The following is a 16,695-nucleotide window of genomic DNA, read 5'->3' on the forward strand; positions in this document are numbered from 1 at the left end:
GTAAGCCAGACCCAAAAAGAGGAACATGGGATGTACTCACTCATATTTGGTTTCTAGCCATTAATAAAGGACATTGAGCCTATAATTTGGGTTCTTAGAGAAGCTAAATAAGGAGAACCCAAAGAAAAACATATAGGCATTCTCCTGAATATTAACCTTCATCAGGCGATGAAAGGAGACAGAGACCCACATTGGAGCACCGGACTGAAATCTCAAGGTCCAGATCAGGAGCAGAAGGAGAGAGAGCATGAGCAAGGAACTCAGGACCGCGCGAGGGGTGCACCCATACACTGAGACAATGGGGATGTTCTATCGGGAACTCACCAAGGCCAGCTGGCCTGGGTCTGAAAAAGCCTGGGTTAAAACCGGACTCGCTGAACATAGCGGACAATGAGGACTACTGAGATCTCAAGAACAATGGCAATGGGTTTTTGATCCTACTGCACCAACTGGCTTTGTGGGAGCCTAGGCAGTTTGGATACTCACCTTACTAGACCTGGATGGAGGTGGGTGGTCCTTGGACTTCCCACAGGGCAGAGAACCCTGATTGCTCTTTGGGTTGATGAGGGAGGGGGACTTGATTGGGGGAGGTGGAGGGAAAGGGGAGGCGGCGGTGGGGAAGAGACAGAAATATTTAATAAGTAAATAAATAAATAAATAACAGAGCTTGACCTCTTTGTTTACCTATAGCTTTTGACCTATAGGTTTCGACCTCTTTGTTTGGTACTATAGGTACCAAAACAGCACCAAATAATAATTAATGACATAACTCAAGAAGGAAGACTACATAGCCACTAAGAGTTACATTGTATGAAACAAAGTAGAAGAATTTTGTTTAATTTACACAATATTCTCCATAATTTTTTGTTGTGGAGTGTGTATGTGTGTGTGTGCGCGCGTGTAAGGTCTGAGGACAAATGGTTGGAGTTGCTTCTCTCCTTCCACTGTCAGTTCCTGAGGTTGAACTCAGGTCATCAGCTTGTACTGCAAACACTTCTACCCAGAGAGCTATTTTACCGGTAACAATGTTTCTCTGTGTAACATCCCTGGCTGCCCTGGAACTAGCTCTTGTAGACCAGGTTGTAGACCTCGAAGTCAACCTGTCTCTACCTCCCAAGTGCTGGGATCGAAGGTGTGTATCACCACCATCCTGCTCTAAATTGTATTTTTTAACACTATGAAATAAAGTATACAGGTAACTATTATTTAAACATTTTATTTTTATAAATGTAATGTTTGTGATTTCGAAAAGAAAGTAAAAATATCCACAAAGATTATTTTACAGTGAAATTTTCTCTGTTCTCTTAGTAGTTAGATTATAAGTAGGATTTTCCTCTTCCTCTATTGTATACATCTCTTCTTTAGGTGAAGATATATACTTGTTTTTCATTTATGATTAAGCTTGTAATGACTACACTAGAAGACAAAAAAGTGCATACTTTTTTACTCTATAGTATAGGCATTCTGTAAATTCATGTGGGCTTTAACAATTAATAAATTAGTTCAAGTTTTTAAATTTTATGTTCTGAATTGTCTACTTGAGTTGTCTGACCAGTGCAACATGAATCAGGCAGATTTATTCCCTGTGCTACTTTAAAAGAAAGATGCTCAGTGTATCGGAAGTTTAGATAATGAGCCAGCGGGGCATTACCTGAAGCTAGTCGTGCTTTTTAAAAACCTGGTGCTAACAAGCTCTGCGCATGGTTTCCAGTAACGATGGTTTTGCCTTCGCATCCTGTCTCCTCTCACACTGCTGTTTACTCGCAGCAAGTTGTTTGACTGATGTCAGTTCCCAAGTGTCAGGAGAGCAGGTCTCCTCCAAGATACCCACATTTGGGAGCTGAAAGAGTAGCTCAGAATGCCCAGCACGGGATCTCAGAAATCATGTCCATACCCCTGCATCGTTGTGAGTCCCCTCTTAGCGCCTTGTTCACACTAACCTTACAGTTGACTGCTGTGCATCTGGCTTTCCCAGAAAGCAGGAGACAACACCGCCATCCTTATCTTAATAAGTCCCATGTGTTAAATGCTCACCGTGTGCTGAAACAGTCCTTCCCTGCTGCATGCCTTGATTTGAACCTCCTATTAGCAAAAGTAAATGCTATCTTCTCCATGCGACCCCTAGAAAAACTAAGGATTTGATTTTGATTTTAAGCAGACAGAATTCTAAACTTCAGGAAGTGAACATAAAACCAATGTTGTTCTCAGTAAACTGGTTTAGTGATTGTATTATTTTTCTGTTGCCCTAACTAAATATTAGATAGAGGCAATTCAGCTAGAGACAGGTTAATTCATTCATTCATTTTTTGAGGCAGGTTAATTTTGCCTCACTGTTTAGAATGTCCCGTCATAGTGAGGAAGGCACAGTGTCAGCGACAGGACACAGCCCTGATGGCTGAAGTATGAAACAGCCAGTAACAAGGTGACAATCAAGAAGCAGAGAACTCAAGCCAAAAGTAGGCCAGCTACCCTCGGCATTTCTCCTGGCCTAAGGCAGCTGTCTCCCAAAGCCTCCCCAACACTCTGCCCCCAGCCCCGACCAATATGTGGCTATCAGTAGGGAACCTCATGTTCAAACACATTGAACCTATGAGGAATGGTTCACATTCAAATCACAGCACTTCATCCCTTGCCCTCAGAGGCTCGTGGCCACTTCATAATTAGTACTAATTTTACTCAATCTAGCTTTAAGAATCCCCATGTGGAATAATTCAAACACTGTCCAGAAATCCAGTCTCCTGAGACTCAGGGAAGATTCTTAGTTGTGAAAGCCCTGTAAAACCAGAAAACAAGTTGTATTCTTACAATGTACAATAGCACGGAGTAGACACTCTCATTCCAAACGCGAAGAACAGGAGACTAGCAAGGAACCCTTAGACCAAAGCAAGATTGAAACCTGTCAGGCAAACACCAAACCCTGGTCTGGTGCTCCACTCCCAACCCATGGGCCTTTGGTGGTGTCATCTGAGATCCCATGGCCTTGAGTAGCCTCTTGACTGTCTCACTCAGTTTCCGCAGTCTTTCTCATCAAATGCCCCGGACTCTTCTCACCTCTGTCATCCTGTAGTCTCCATTGCAATCTCAGCTTCTTCTCTTCCATGGCTTCACAGTGGGAGCGTCTTAGATTGTCTCTCCAGTCACTCCAGCCCTGTCTCACGCTGGCCTTTTCTCTGGAGTCTTGGGGTGAGCTTCCATTGATGGCCGTGTTACTCGAGTTCTGATGCCAGCTTCTGGTGCTGCCTCTCCTCCAAGAGTATGGCTGCAGTGGCCTCCAAGCACCCGCAGCCACACCAGAGGAAGGGTTTCTCTGTTTCAGCCCTTTTGAGGTAGTGCATCTGTGTAGTGGCATTCTTCATTTGGGCTTAGTTTTTACATTGAAGGTTCTCTTTTTAAATGACAGATTTCCAAATGAGTTTATAGTTTTATACTCCGGCATCTTCCGTGGGTGGGATCACTGGCAAAGCACCTTTCTGTTTGTCTTTGTGGAAAGGCTGTGGATCCTCTTTCTTGACACTTAATTGAGCTCCTTAGCAAGTATCATTGCTTTTCTTCCCACTCGCTCCTCAGCCCTGGTCACACGTCCAAAGGCTCTCTGCTCTTTAATTTCAGATTTTTTTTCTGTATCATTCTGTTCTGGTTTTGGTTTTGAATTCCTGCTCTAAACCTAACTAACAGTAAGCAGCGACCACACCATTGCCTGGATGTTCTGCCAGACAACCCACTAGGTTTGAATTGAGCTTCACTCGGATATTCAGGGCACAGCAGAACTCAGACGTATTTATATTTTTTCAGTGACCTGTAGTTCAGTTCCTGATTCTGGCCTCCCACACTCCCACTGGAATGTCTGGTGAGTTCTGCTCACAGCGTTCTAGGACTGCAGCTTTCCCGGTCAGGTTTCTCACTTATCATCTGTCATACCTATTTTAGTTTTCCTTTTTTTTAATCTTTGGTTTTTCAAGACAGGGTTTGTTTCTCTGTAGCTTTGGGGCCTGTCCTGGGACTTGCTTTGTAGACCAGGCTGGCCTCGAACTCAGCAGAGATCTGCTTTCCTCTGCCTCCTGAGTGCTGGCATTAAAGGCGTGCGCCAGCACCGAGCAGCTCCAGTTGTCTATACTAGCAGTTGTTATGGTGCTGTCTATCATGCGCTATCTAGCTAGAAGCTACTTAGGGGAGAAGAAGCTGATTTTTGTCGCAGAGCTTAGAGGATACCAGCCGTTTGGGAAGTGAACAACTCAAGATCAGGGTGGAGAAAACAGGAGGCGTGTTTGTTGGTCTGTCTGTCTGTCTGCATCCTCATAGCTGGAGAAACAGCCCCAATAAAAACACCGAGAGTCAGAGAAATTAAACAGCAGGCCTTGGTCTTCCGTGTGTCTTTCTTCGTTTAATTAATCAAGGATGATTTGAATTGTGCTTTCACTTCAGAGTTGTGACCTTGAACCACTCATGGAACTTACTTCAATATATCAGATTCTTCGCATGAAAATTCACCTCAGTGTTGTGGCTTAGCCTAAATAGGTTTGCTAAACAGAAAACATTTAGAAACATGCTTGGCTGTTTGCCATATATTGACTGTTGAAATAATAAATAAAAGTTTATAAAGTAAAATGCATTCCCCTTGGTCCATCTCCTAGTTCCCCTTCTTAGCATTAACCAGCAGCGCCTTCCAGAGTGATTCGTATACCGTAGAAATGACTGCTAAGATGTCCTTTTGCTAATGAAATACAAGGTGGGAGCTAAGTATTTCCCAGTGTTCTAGAAGATGGGAGTATGACGAGAGGGGAGACGAGCCTTCGTCTCAGGTCTGCTGGGGATGCAGTGTCTTTTACAGCACCTGCTGAACTGCTTGCAGCATCTACTGACTTTTGCATATTTGTTATTTCTTTTAGGATATGATGTTTCAGCTTCTCCGAGGTCTGGACTTTCTTCATTCTCACAGAGTAGTGCATCGTGACCTAAAGCCACAGAATATCCTGGTGACCAGCAGTGGACAAATCAAACTGGCTGACTTTGGCCTTGCCCGTATCTATAGTTTTCAAATGGCCCTGACGTCAGTGGTGAGTAAGAGCACAGTCAGTTCATTACACTTAGTTTTCCTGTTTGAAACGACAAACTGCCCGCTTCATGTTCCTAATGGAATGTCTTGGCACGTTTTGCCAGCAGCAGGGAAGGGAGAAAGGGCTTTTCTTAGTATGGATACATCTGACTGGCTTTGTTGCAGAACAGCCCGTTGGCATCTCAGCCATTGAATAGCAGTCAGTTACAAATTTCTAAATGCTTTTTGCTATAATTTGTGATTTTAGAGTTGTGTAGATAACGATGGGAGAACACCTGGCCAGGGTCAAGATAGAGAAGGCAGGAGACATGTTACCTGCCTGCAGCAGTGTGGCTTGAGAAACGGGCACACCGCCTGCGCAGGTGGGATAAGGCAGTCCCTGAAGCTGTGACGCCATCTCAGTGAACTTGAATGACCTCTGAATGATGAATGAGTAGCACTGCCTAGCCAGGTGAAGGCTTCCTGTGGGCCACAGTAGAGACAACCTGAACCCTTGTTTTGGCAAAGAGCTTAAGCTTCAGAGCCGTAACAAGTCCTTCCTTTAATTGACTCCTGTTTCTGTTTATAGCTCGTCTTGTTGAATTCTACACTCAGGCTCTAAGAAGAGCACCCCAGTAGTTAGTATTAATAATCCTTGTCCTTAAAAATCCTGCTTGGCATGAAGTAAATTCATGAGTAGATGGAATGAGCAGTGTTTCCTCGTTGTGTCACTAGCGGGGCAGGGGATGGATGCCGAGAATACAGCTGTCAGAATGTGCCCTCAGACAAATCAAATTACAGCTTAGGAGACAGAGTCCATCCTCAGCCTCAAAGAGTTTCTGAAACCAGACCCTGCTTGGTGGGTGCCATGGCTGAGAAGTGTGAGGTGGCACCCTTGGTCACTGTTGGGACAGGATGACACGGCTCCATCCCCTGACGGTCCACACGGGATGACACAGCTCCATCTTTTGACGGTCCACACGGGATGACACGGCTCCATCCCCTGACGGTCCACACGGGATGACACAGCTCCATCTTTTGACGGTCCACACAGAGAAACAGGCAGCAGCAGCTTTCCCCGGTTCCTGCAGGGTTACATGCAAAGTTCAAGTCTGGAAGTGGAAACCAGGGAGAAAAGTAACTTGGTCAGAAAGAGCCTCCACATTACAGAAAGGTTTCTGGTCCTCCCTTTTCCTCTCTCTTCCAAGATCCCACATGCTAAAACTCCCTTCCATTCCCAGTGCTGGATACTTCCCTAAGGCTCTGGAGCAGTCTTTGAAATACGCTGTGCTCTGTCAAGGGAAATCCTACCTACCCTGTCTTTGCCAGTGCCTTAGAGAAGACAAGGCCCAAGCACATTTAAAAGATGCCTCAGCATTGGGTGGAGTGAAGCAAGCCTTTACGTAAGGGCACCAGAAAGGGCTGCATCTGTGGGCTTCCCCAATGGGAAGGGTGAGGTAGCCTTTGAGTTTCCTTAGGAAGTTACTGTCCTTGTTTTTGAGGGACCCTGGGGAGAAGTTTGAATAGGCTTTGTGACTGAGGGACTCCTTGGGGAGCAGATGAGGGAAACTAGTCCTTGGGCACATTAATTGGGGGAAGGATGAGCTGAGCCAGCAGGATTCTTCATCTTAATCCCCCTAAATTGGCACTAATAAAAATAACTATGAATAAAAACAGGAAACCAAATGGGTTTTGTTTTGGTATTTTGATTGTTGTTAAATTTGAAGAATGGTAACCCAACTTGTGAGTGACTTCAGTTAATAACGCATTCTTGCTGGAAGTTGGTATTTTTAAAGAGGAAAATGCTATTTCATATCCTAAGAAAAGGGCAGTGGCAAACAGATCTGATATTTGATGTCTAGTTTGTATTGTCTATTCTAAATTTACTATAGTGACTTAATAGAAGGTGTTAGCAACTGGTAAAGACGTTACTTGGAATTTAATGACGATATTGACAGGCATGTTTTCTTTAGGGGGTCTGCATTTAAAAAAATTTCCACTGTTAGTATTTTTTCCTAACAGGAAGAATCCATACAATTATGATGCTTTAATTTTTCATACACATACAAGAACAGAATTACTGTCTTTCAAACTGAGCTGCTACGCTAGTTTTAGTGTTTTTTTAATAGGCTGCACTCCAGCTGCCTAGAAAAACCCATTTTACAGTAGGTTATGTCCCATAGGGAAATTGAAAGCCACATACTATGCAGAGTGACTAAATATTTGCAAGTTACCTGACCTGAGACCACCATCTCAACTGCTGTGAGAAACATGTGACTGTATTGCTGACCTTCCAGACTTGACTCACACACCCCTGTTTTGTGGACCCCTGCAGAAACTGACTGTTCTCTACTTAGGATTACTAGAAGATTGATTCTGTGCGTCAGGATGCCTGCACCTGTGTACCAAGGCAGCCAGAAGAGGGAGTCGGATCCCTCAGAGCTAGGCACTTGTAGGGTGCCTGGTGGTAGCCAGGGCTCCAAACTCCAGTCCTCATGATTGCTCAGCAGTCACCACTAATCTCTGAGCCTTTGTTCCAGTCCCTAGAGAAATAGCTTTCCTATAACCCGTTCTGGTGGTAGTTATCTGAAGCTTTTATTTATAAAGTGGTGACGCATTTAAAGAGAGATACTCACTCTTGTTCAACCTGGGTGTTTACATGAGCATTTAGGGAATACTTCTTAACAAATAAGTTAATAAATGCCAACAGATAGATGCAAACATGTTGAATCATAAGATAAAAAGGGAAAGAATTGCATATACATTTAATGTTCTCAGTACTCCACATCGCTATCCTCTGGTGTTACACTGAGGACTTGGTGAAACATACACTTTCAAATGCTCACGCTCATTTTTACCATGGTGTTGACTGGGTCATTGGCAAGAATTTCTGTGCAAACTAATGGCCGTTATTGGGCCCCGTGTTAGGACTAGAGGATGGTTGGAACTCGGGTCCACAGTGAGTTGCAATCTTAAATTTACAGTAATCCTCTTTCCTGACTTAATCATCGGGGTGGGCCAAACTTTCTATCCTGAACAGGAAATGGAGGAGGATACCAGTATATGTGGTTATTATACTTCTACTTACTTCAGGACTTTATTTGTTTAACTCATTGTGTTTTGATGTTAGCAAGCTTTAGAAGAGGTTTTATTTTCTTCAAAGATAATTAACATCTTCCAAATAAAAGAATAGAATTACTAGAAAGGTTTTATTCTTCAGCTTTCCATGTGGACACATATGTATGAGTTTTGCTTTTTGCTTTTTTGTTTGTTTGTTTGTTTTGATCATTAACAGTAGCTTGTATTCTGAGGTCCTTGTAAAAACTTTGTGATGTTTTCACGTGTAACTTTCCTCCCAAGCTCGTATTCTGCATCCACCCTTATCTTCAGTATTAAAGATGTTCATGACCTCAAAACGTTTTCCCCACATAGAAATCACCAAAACCAATAATAAACCCAGTAAGATTGTTAGACATAAAAGTGCAGAAACAAATCACTTGCAGGTTTTCAACTGCAGTAATGAGATTCTAAATGTTGCATTGCTTAGTTATCATTCATTTACCACTGTGAACCTGACACCATTTGAACTGCATGCACTTCCTCAGACCAGTGCAGGGCGTGTGCATGCATGTGCATGTGGGGTGGGGTGTGCTTGTGCATGTCAGTGTTGTTAGCACTTGGTAAACACTGAAGAAACTATTCGGTTTCAGAGAATTTTATATGCTTAGGAAAAGAAAGGAAATGAGGTTTTGACTTTCAGTCAGCAGACAGTCATCCGTATGTGCCAGGCTCTGTCTGTGATCCTGAGAGACAATGCTGAGCTAAAGCCATCAAGGTCTTTGCTCTCATAGCTTACAAGCAGAATTGGGAGATGAGGCTGAAAGAGATGGCTTAGCAGTTAAGAGCACTGGCTGCTCTTCCAGAGGACCCAGCTTCAATTCCCAACACCCACAGAGCAGCTCACAACTGTTTGTAACTCCAGTTCCAGACTTGATGTCAGATCTGAATATAGCAGTCACACAACATAATATATCCTTGGGAAAGGTGGCGGCCCATGCTTTTAATCCCAGCACAATGGAGGCAGAGACAGGCGGATCTCTGTCAGTTCAATCCTGGTCTACAGAACAAGTTTCAGGACAGCTAAGACTGTTACACAGAGAAACCCAGTCTCAAAACAAGAAACTGAGGAAAATGCAATGAAGGAATAGATTAGAGTTCTGTGGGACCACACAACTCCTGGGTTTACTCAGGCTGGAGTCAGAGAAGCCCACACCTTTTACCTGAGCCAGAATAATGGAGTGTTGACAAGGTCACCCTCCTTCCAGAAGCTGTCTGTCTGCGGGTCCATTGGATGTGTTGTGCATCCAGTCTTCTGTTCATCGCATGACACCTGTTGAAGGAGCGGCAAGGCTGTGTCCCTGGCTCCCGGCCGCCCACATGGCTAGCTTATGCCCCGAAATAATTACACGGAAACTGTATTCTTTTAAACACTGCCTGACCTGTTATCTGTAGCCTCTTATTGGCTAGCTCTTACATATTAACCTAACCCATTTCTAATAATCTGTGTAGCCCACGAGCTGGCTCACCAGGGAAGATCTTAACCTGTATCTGTCTGGAGTGGGAGAATCATGGCGACTCCCTGACTCAGCTTCTTTCTCCCAGAATTCTGTTCTGTTTTCTCCACCTACCTAAGGGTTGGCCTATCAAATGGGCCTAGGCAGTTTCTTTATTAATAAGAAATCACTCCCACATCAGACACCCAGTAGGACCAGAGGTTAGAGAACAACGTCATCTTTTTCACAAGAAAGGCAGTTCTTTCATGTTTCCTCTCCGTGCATGTTGTATTTACTATGGAGACCTGGCAGGCTTTGTGCCTTGGCTTCTGCAGCGAGTTGCTCCCATAGAAGCCTCCAGAGGCTGCCAATGAGTACTGAATGGCTCAAACCAAGAGCCTTACATGAGTATCATGGAAAAAACCCAAAGCCCTGCCACCTGGGCACATCAGAAAAAGTTAGGGTCACACCTCTGAAGTAGGGAAGCCTCCTGTGACTCCTTCCTGTCTCGGTATCTTGCCATGACACAGCCGGGTCTGTTTTGTTAAAACTTCCAGTTGCCAGTACATATTTCCCATCTAACAATGGGGTGTTTGTGCCGGTTTCGTTTTCACTTTCACCAGTGAGGAACGTGGAACACAATGGGGGCTGTGCAGAGCTGGGAACAGGACGTGTTTTCTTTAGGATTCCCGGGGCCGCGTATGTGGAAAATGTCTGAGCCAAAACAAACATGAAAACCCATCCAGATCCTCTGCTGCTCATTCTCAGTGGCAATAAAACCCGTCTGAGTGGCCGTCTAATCAGTGAGCCGTGCCTTACAGTAGCAGCAAACATTGATGACCACTGTGTGAGTGTCTCCCGTGTAGTGAGAGAATGAATTCTACGCTGTGGAGAAAACCGCTGTAGGTGGGTGTGCTTATGTATGGGTATCTGATTACAGCAGCTCTGCTTGCGAGGTGAATCAAATTACTGTTCTCCTTGTCCGTAAAAGATAGGCTTTCATTTGGCTCACCCAAGGCTAGCTCCTTCATAAGCGGAGACTGTTGTGAATTAGTTCTGGACAAAAGCAGTTGAACTATGATGTGCCTGCCTAGGGGGTGTTCTACCCAGAGGAAGGACTGGAAGTGTTTCACGTGTTCTATACACGTTTAGCCAGCATGTCCCATCCAGGTATGGTGTCCATAGAGTCTGGCAGTCTCCTGCCTGTTTATATTTTGTCATAAACATGCAGTCTGATGTCACTCAAATCTCAGAAGCCTGAAATCAGACGTCAGGGTGAGCCCAGATGCTTTCCCCGGGGGCTCGGGGAGACGACAGATAGGCTTGTCTTTTACCATTAACAGTTTTTGAGAATGTACGTTCTGTACTGAGTCAAGGAACGATCTGAGCCTTATGTAATGAGACAGCTCGAAGGTAGTCTTCCCAGACCCAGCCTTCGAGGCACAGTCCTTGAAATTGAATGTAAAACAATGTTTCTATAACTCGGGTTTTTGTGTCTTCTTTTTCATTCTTGGGATGTGTGAACTTCTTGTTTTCAGCTGTCACAACCACCGTGTAAAGCAGGGGGAGGTATCCATATCTTCATTTTGTCTGGGCTTTAATAATCGCATAGTGGAGGTCAGGATGTTAGCTGAGATTCTGTGACATTGTTTATCTGTTTTATTCATTCAATTCAGATTTTACGTGGAGTGAATAAATGAATGAGCCTCAAGATTCTCTAGGACCTAAGTAATGAGTTCCCAACTCTGGGGCTCGTTTGCATGTTTGTTTATAGCCTATCTCCAACCTGCTTCTCTCTCCTCATCTCCACCTGCACACATCAATATATTACTCATTGCCTGATACCAAGTAGTGTTTTATTGTTTTTTGAACTTGCTTCACAACTCCCTATTTCCACAAATAAATTAGTCCGTGCATTTCCAGCGTATACTGTACAGCCCGCGACACTGTATCATTGATGAGCACCTAGCATGCATTTCCAGCGTATACTGTACAGCCCGCGACATTGTATCATTGATGAGCACCTAGACCCAGATTTTATCTGATCGCCCCAGTCGACTGTCGTCTCTGTGATAACTCAAGCCTCACGAACACCAACGGAGTAACGTTTGTATTTTGAATGTCTGTCTCTGTCTGTCAGATTTTTGTCTTTCCTAACCTGTGCACTTTTGTTTTCTCTGTGCTGTACCTTTATTTAAAGACTGAGTTCTCAGACTATTTAGAGAAATCACGTCAAGAAACGGTTGACAATGATTTATCATCAGATATTTGACTTGGTCCATGTGGACACTTGAGAGTATTAGAGATATGTTTCTGTCTAATATTCTCAGTTTATACAGGTCTCCAAAGACTAAGGTCAGTTTTCTACATGATTATGCTGTAAGAGTGGGTTTTTAGCCTGATGTTGACTTGACTGTATCTCAGTGATGATCTTTGGTGCTTGAGCCCACCCTCTTATTCCTGAGTTGAACTCTCCTTTCCTTTAGGGATGGAAATGCAGGGTGAGTGATGCTGGGCCTCGCACCTGCAAGGGTGCTGCTGATTTTTAAATCCCTCATGAATATGAAGGTCAAAGTTGACAGTTGGCTGTGGACGAATAATCTACCTCTGTGTCTTTGGGAAACATCCAAAAGAAAGAAGGGGAAAGTGTAAGGAAATTTACTCTAGTGCTGCTCGTGTGTTTATGCTGAAGGCTTGGCAGAGTCTAAAAATGGGGCTGTAAATTTAACAGCTCAACCATAAAAACCCCAAAATAAGGAATAAGAAGCTCTACAACTTTTAGCTTTGGATACTAATATAAAATTTCAGATTTCTCTTCTTCTGACATTTGATTTTTTTTTAATTTCTAAAACCCCTTCCTTTTCTTCTCTCCCACTTTTGTTTTGATTAATTACGTTGTCAAGGTTACCTGTACTCTGACTTGTGTGGATGTGTTCTGATTAATTGCATCGTAAAGGTTACCTGTGCTCTGAAGTGTGTGGACGTGTTTTGCGAGGACAGTTGGCAGAGGTCAAGATGGCATTGAATACAGTGTGCACCGTGTGAAGGCTGGGTGACCTCAGTGAGGCAGGCACCGCACATAGTATCCGTTCTTGTGGGAAAATATGCCTCAGTGGCTTACTGGCACTGGGTTCGGAATGTGGCATTTAAAAGTACCTTTTTACAGTGGGAAAGAATCCTGTCAAGAATAAACAGTCTTGACCTTGTTAAATGGGCCAAAGTCTGTCTGTAATCTAGTTCCAGAAGACCAGCTTTTACTATTTTAGAGAAAGCAGATCTTGGGGGAGTGGGTGTGGCTAGGGCAATATAACTGGAACATTTGCAAAGAAAAGGGAAAGTTGCTATCGAGAATGTGAAGTGAATTACTAAACTAATGATCGCCACTTGTTCTCCTGAGAACTTCTTTACCTGACTATAAGACACCCACTTCTGCAGAGCGGGTAGAAGGAAAGAACCTCAGTTGGACAGAAAAGCTTACTTTTTTTCCCTGAAAAGACAGGACTGACTTAGAGAAGGGAACCGTAGGAGCAGTCATGCAGCACAGATCACTGTGGGAAAACGGCAATCCTGGGTAGATAGTGATGTTTAAATTGCCGGTGCCTCCCCAGTGCCCACAAGTTTGTGCCCCGAGTTCTCCCAAACCCATCCACATACCCTGTGATCTGTCCATCCCAATACTGTGAGATTTGTGACCCCAAACCATTAGACATTCTTCCCAGCTCATCCTCTCTGAAGCCTGCCTGACTCCCAGGACCACTGGTGTGACCTTGGATTTTCCTGTAATGTACAGCTCTTGTGGTATTATTCCCATCTGTTTGACTTTATCACCCTTTTCGTTAACGTTGTGAAATACATTTCAGCACCCAACGTACTCACAAATCCGAGGTGGTTGCCCAGTGAATGCTTGTAGAACCTGTGATGAAATGAGGGGTTTGTGTGTAGAGAAGGGGGGAGACCGACCCTAAGCCCGAGCTCACTTCCCTGAAAGGCACAATCGCAGAATTTCAGCACCAGGAACACAGTTCCTTCTGTTACTCTTGCTGTTGAAATATAGTACTTATATTTAAACTATATTACAGAAAATCAGAGTTTTCTTCATTTTACTCAGATATATGACTGGTTGGTTCCTCACAGACCACACATAGATCTTAGGGAACTACAAGTCATAACCATTCCTATGGGTAAATGGAAATTCAGTCTGTATGAAGTTGGGAGATATTTTATAGAGTTAAAGACAAAAATCTATCTTTTGCTATAAACATAAATGTTTATAGTTGTACCCTAGACCCTTGCCATAGACTGAACCCCAAATTACATATAGTTGACAAATGTTCCTCCCAACAATACATCCCCCAAATTGCATAACTTTAAGATACGTATTTTACCAGTAAGCTTATGGCATAGTTATTCAAAATATCTAAAATTTAGGGGCTGGACAAAACGGCTCCGCAGTTTTAAAAGCACTGGGTGCTCTTCTAGAGTATTGGGATTCTATTCTCAGCACCCACATCTTTGTAACTCTAGTTCCAGGGGATCTAATGCTCTCTTCTGGCCTCCATAGGCAAAACACCCATACAAATAAAATTTAAAAATTAAGGGGGAAAATAAATTTAAAATGTAATTTAATAAGTGGAAGTACATTATCTTAAGCCTCTATGATTCTGTATTTCATAAATTAGCTTTTCTTAGTGTCTGATCACTCTGCTTTTTTGTAGCTTTTGTAGAAAGACAAGATGATAGGAAAAGCCAGAATTAACCATTGTGAACACAGAAGTGTTAAACCCAGGGGAAAATACAAACTTGTACATTGTTCTCACTCCTGACAATGTCATTCTTCTTATTGACAAGGAGAGAGTCAGGGCATGGCACCGTGCCCAAGACATTGGAAGACTGACTAAGCAATCCATGTATAACAGGAAAACCCTCTTCCAAAGTGCCATCGGGAACTCCGCAGGGATGGCTGCACAGTGTGAGCCTTTTCTGTAGGTGTATTGGTGTTTCTATAAGGCCCCTTGGTTGTGTCTTGTAAAGATAAAGTGCTGAATTTACATGCCTCATCGCTGCACCCGCAGAGTGGCCCGCATTTTTCTCTGTTGCTCTCCTTGCCATCGTGGTTTAGGCACTTGTGGGTTTATTTTATATTTTAGATCCATTTATTTTTATTTTATGATGTGTATGTGTGTTTTGACTGCATGTCTCTGTACCACATGCATGCCAGTGCCCACAAAAGCGGAAAGTGTCTGATTCGTGGAAATGGAGTTAGCTACCATGTAGATGCTACAAATTAAACCGTGGTTCTCCCGAAGAGCAACCAGGGCCCGTAACTGTGGCGCCATCTCTTCAGCCCCTCTACTTCTATTTAGGTGCCAGTATTTGATTGTAGTTCTTAAGTATTGCCAGTCCTGTAATATTTCAGAAAAATAAGTCACCAATTACATTTTAGGAAAATTCTAATTGCTTTAAATATATGAGACATAGCCTTCATTCAAAAAGCAATCTTTTAGAAACTTAATATGGGGAGGCAATTGCTTGGAAATAACATTATTTATATGATGCAGTTTACAAAACCCAGTGAATTTTTGTGTAAGTGTATTCTTCTACATTCCATCCGTAGCATTTGTATAAATGAGTAATTCTACTTCTTAAACATTTATTTTGTGGGGAGGTTGCACATGCCGTGCGCTTGCATGGAGTCCAGGGATTGCACGGCCCTCGGGTGCCAAGTGTCCTGGTGTGACGCGCCTTAGATCACCGAACCATCTCCTACTCTAAACTCTTGTATTCCTTTAATCAACGTTCTTAACCTGCATTCTTTTTTATCTGGTGGAGTTATTTTAAAAGCTAAGTGTCTAGATAGGTCGCTGTTGGTTTGATGAATGAAATGTTACACTGTTTGTAGATGGCTCCCTGTGGTTGAAGGTAGGTAAGAGCTCACGGTGAACATATCACCGTTCGTCTGCCTCTCCAGTGTTTCTTACACACTTCTTCACTGGACTTACCTTGGGCATTTTTGTACATCTAGCATCCAGCCTTGTTCTCTGTCTTACCTTCACAGTGTGACTGTCTCTGGGATGCACATTTGAGGGTTGTCTCTGAGCATGTTCTTTCGCCTCACTGTTTTGGATAAGTCTTAAAAACCATGTTACCCAAACGGTGTGAAGAGCAGGCCTGCACATTTGAGAACTTGGTGTTCTCACTGCATTTCCTCTAACAGAATGCCAGTGAGCTCCCTGCTTCATCTCTCCTGAGTGCCTCTGGGCATCGCCCTTGTTGGGTGCTTCTGAGTCTGCCTCCTAATCAAACATCTAGAATGTTCCGACATCAGTGAGGCTTGTGGCTGTCTGTAGAGGCATCCCTGTCATCTGTCCTGCCCAAGGGTCCCTTCCCTCTGGTCTCCAGCTGCTGACGGGACAACAGAAGCAGATGCTAGTGACAAGGACTAGCTCCTAGCTACTGCCTCCTGCCTGGCGAATCCTCATGCCTTTTCCTTTTGACTTTGTTACTGCTGATCACCAAAGCTGAGATCCTCAGGGTTTATTTTATAATTCATTTATTTTTATTTTATATGTGATGGTGTTTTGTCTGAATGTGTGTCTGTGTGAGGGCACCGGGTCCCCTGAACTAGAGTTACAAACAGTTGTGAGATGCCATGTGGATGCCGGGAATCGAAGCTGGGTCCTCTGGAAGGGCAATTGATGTTCTTAACTGCTGAGTCACCTCTCCAGCCCCAAGAGATTCTCAAAAAAAAAAAATTAAACTACTGTTTGCATCAGCATATGTGTGGTTACAAGTACAGAAAACAAATACAATGTTTCCTGATTCGCGGTCATTCATTTCTTTCTTTGTTGGGTATTTTGAGGGGGGAATTGTGAGGTTTTGTTTTATTGGTGGTTTTTTCTTTTTTTCTTTTTTGGTTTAGTATTTCAAGACAGGGTTTCTCTGTGTAGCCTTGGCTATCCTGGAACACACTCTGAAAACCAGGCTGGCCTTCAACTCAGAAATCTGCCTGCTTCTGCCTCCTGAGCGCTGGGACTAAAAGTGTATTTTACTACTGCTTGGCTAGGGCATTAATTTCTTTTTTTTTTTTTCTTTGTTAATTCTTTTTTTTTT

At 43.4% G+C, this 16,695-nt stretch overlaps 1 protein-coding gene across 3 annotated transcripts in view; it reads left to right on the top strand.

The window, feature by feature from the left end:
* The window catches only part of Cdk6 (cyclin dependent kinase 6), a 199,042-nt gene that overhangs the window by 90,489 nt on the left and 91,858 nt on the right, over positions 1-16,695 (top strand). For all 3 annotated transcript variants that reach the window (XM_050129963.1, XM_050129965.1, XM_050129964.1), the window contains exon 4: positions 4,887-5,054. In XM_050129963.1, the coding sequence (XP_049985920.1) occupies positions 4,887-5,054 (168 nt within the window). The remainder of the gene's footprint in view (positions 1-4,886; positions 5,055-16,695) is intronic.

This window comes from Alexandromys fortis, unplaced genomic scaffold (assembly GCF_014885135.2).
Source record: "Alexandromys fortis isolate MF-2015 unplaced genomic scaffold, M_Fortis_MF-2015_v1.1 scaffold_310, whole genome shotgun sequence".
NCBI classification, from domain to species: Eukaryota; Metazoa; Chordata; class Mammalia; order Rodentia; family Cricetidae; genus Alexandromys; species Alexandromys fortis.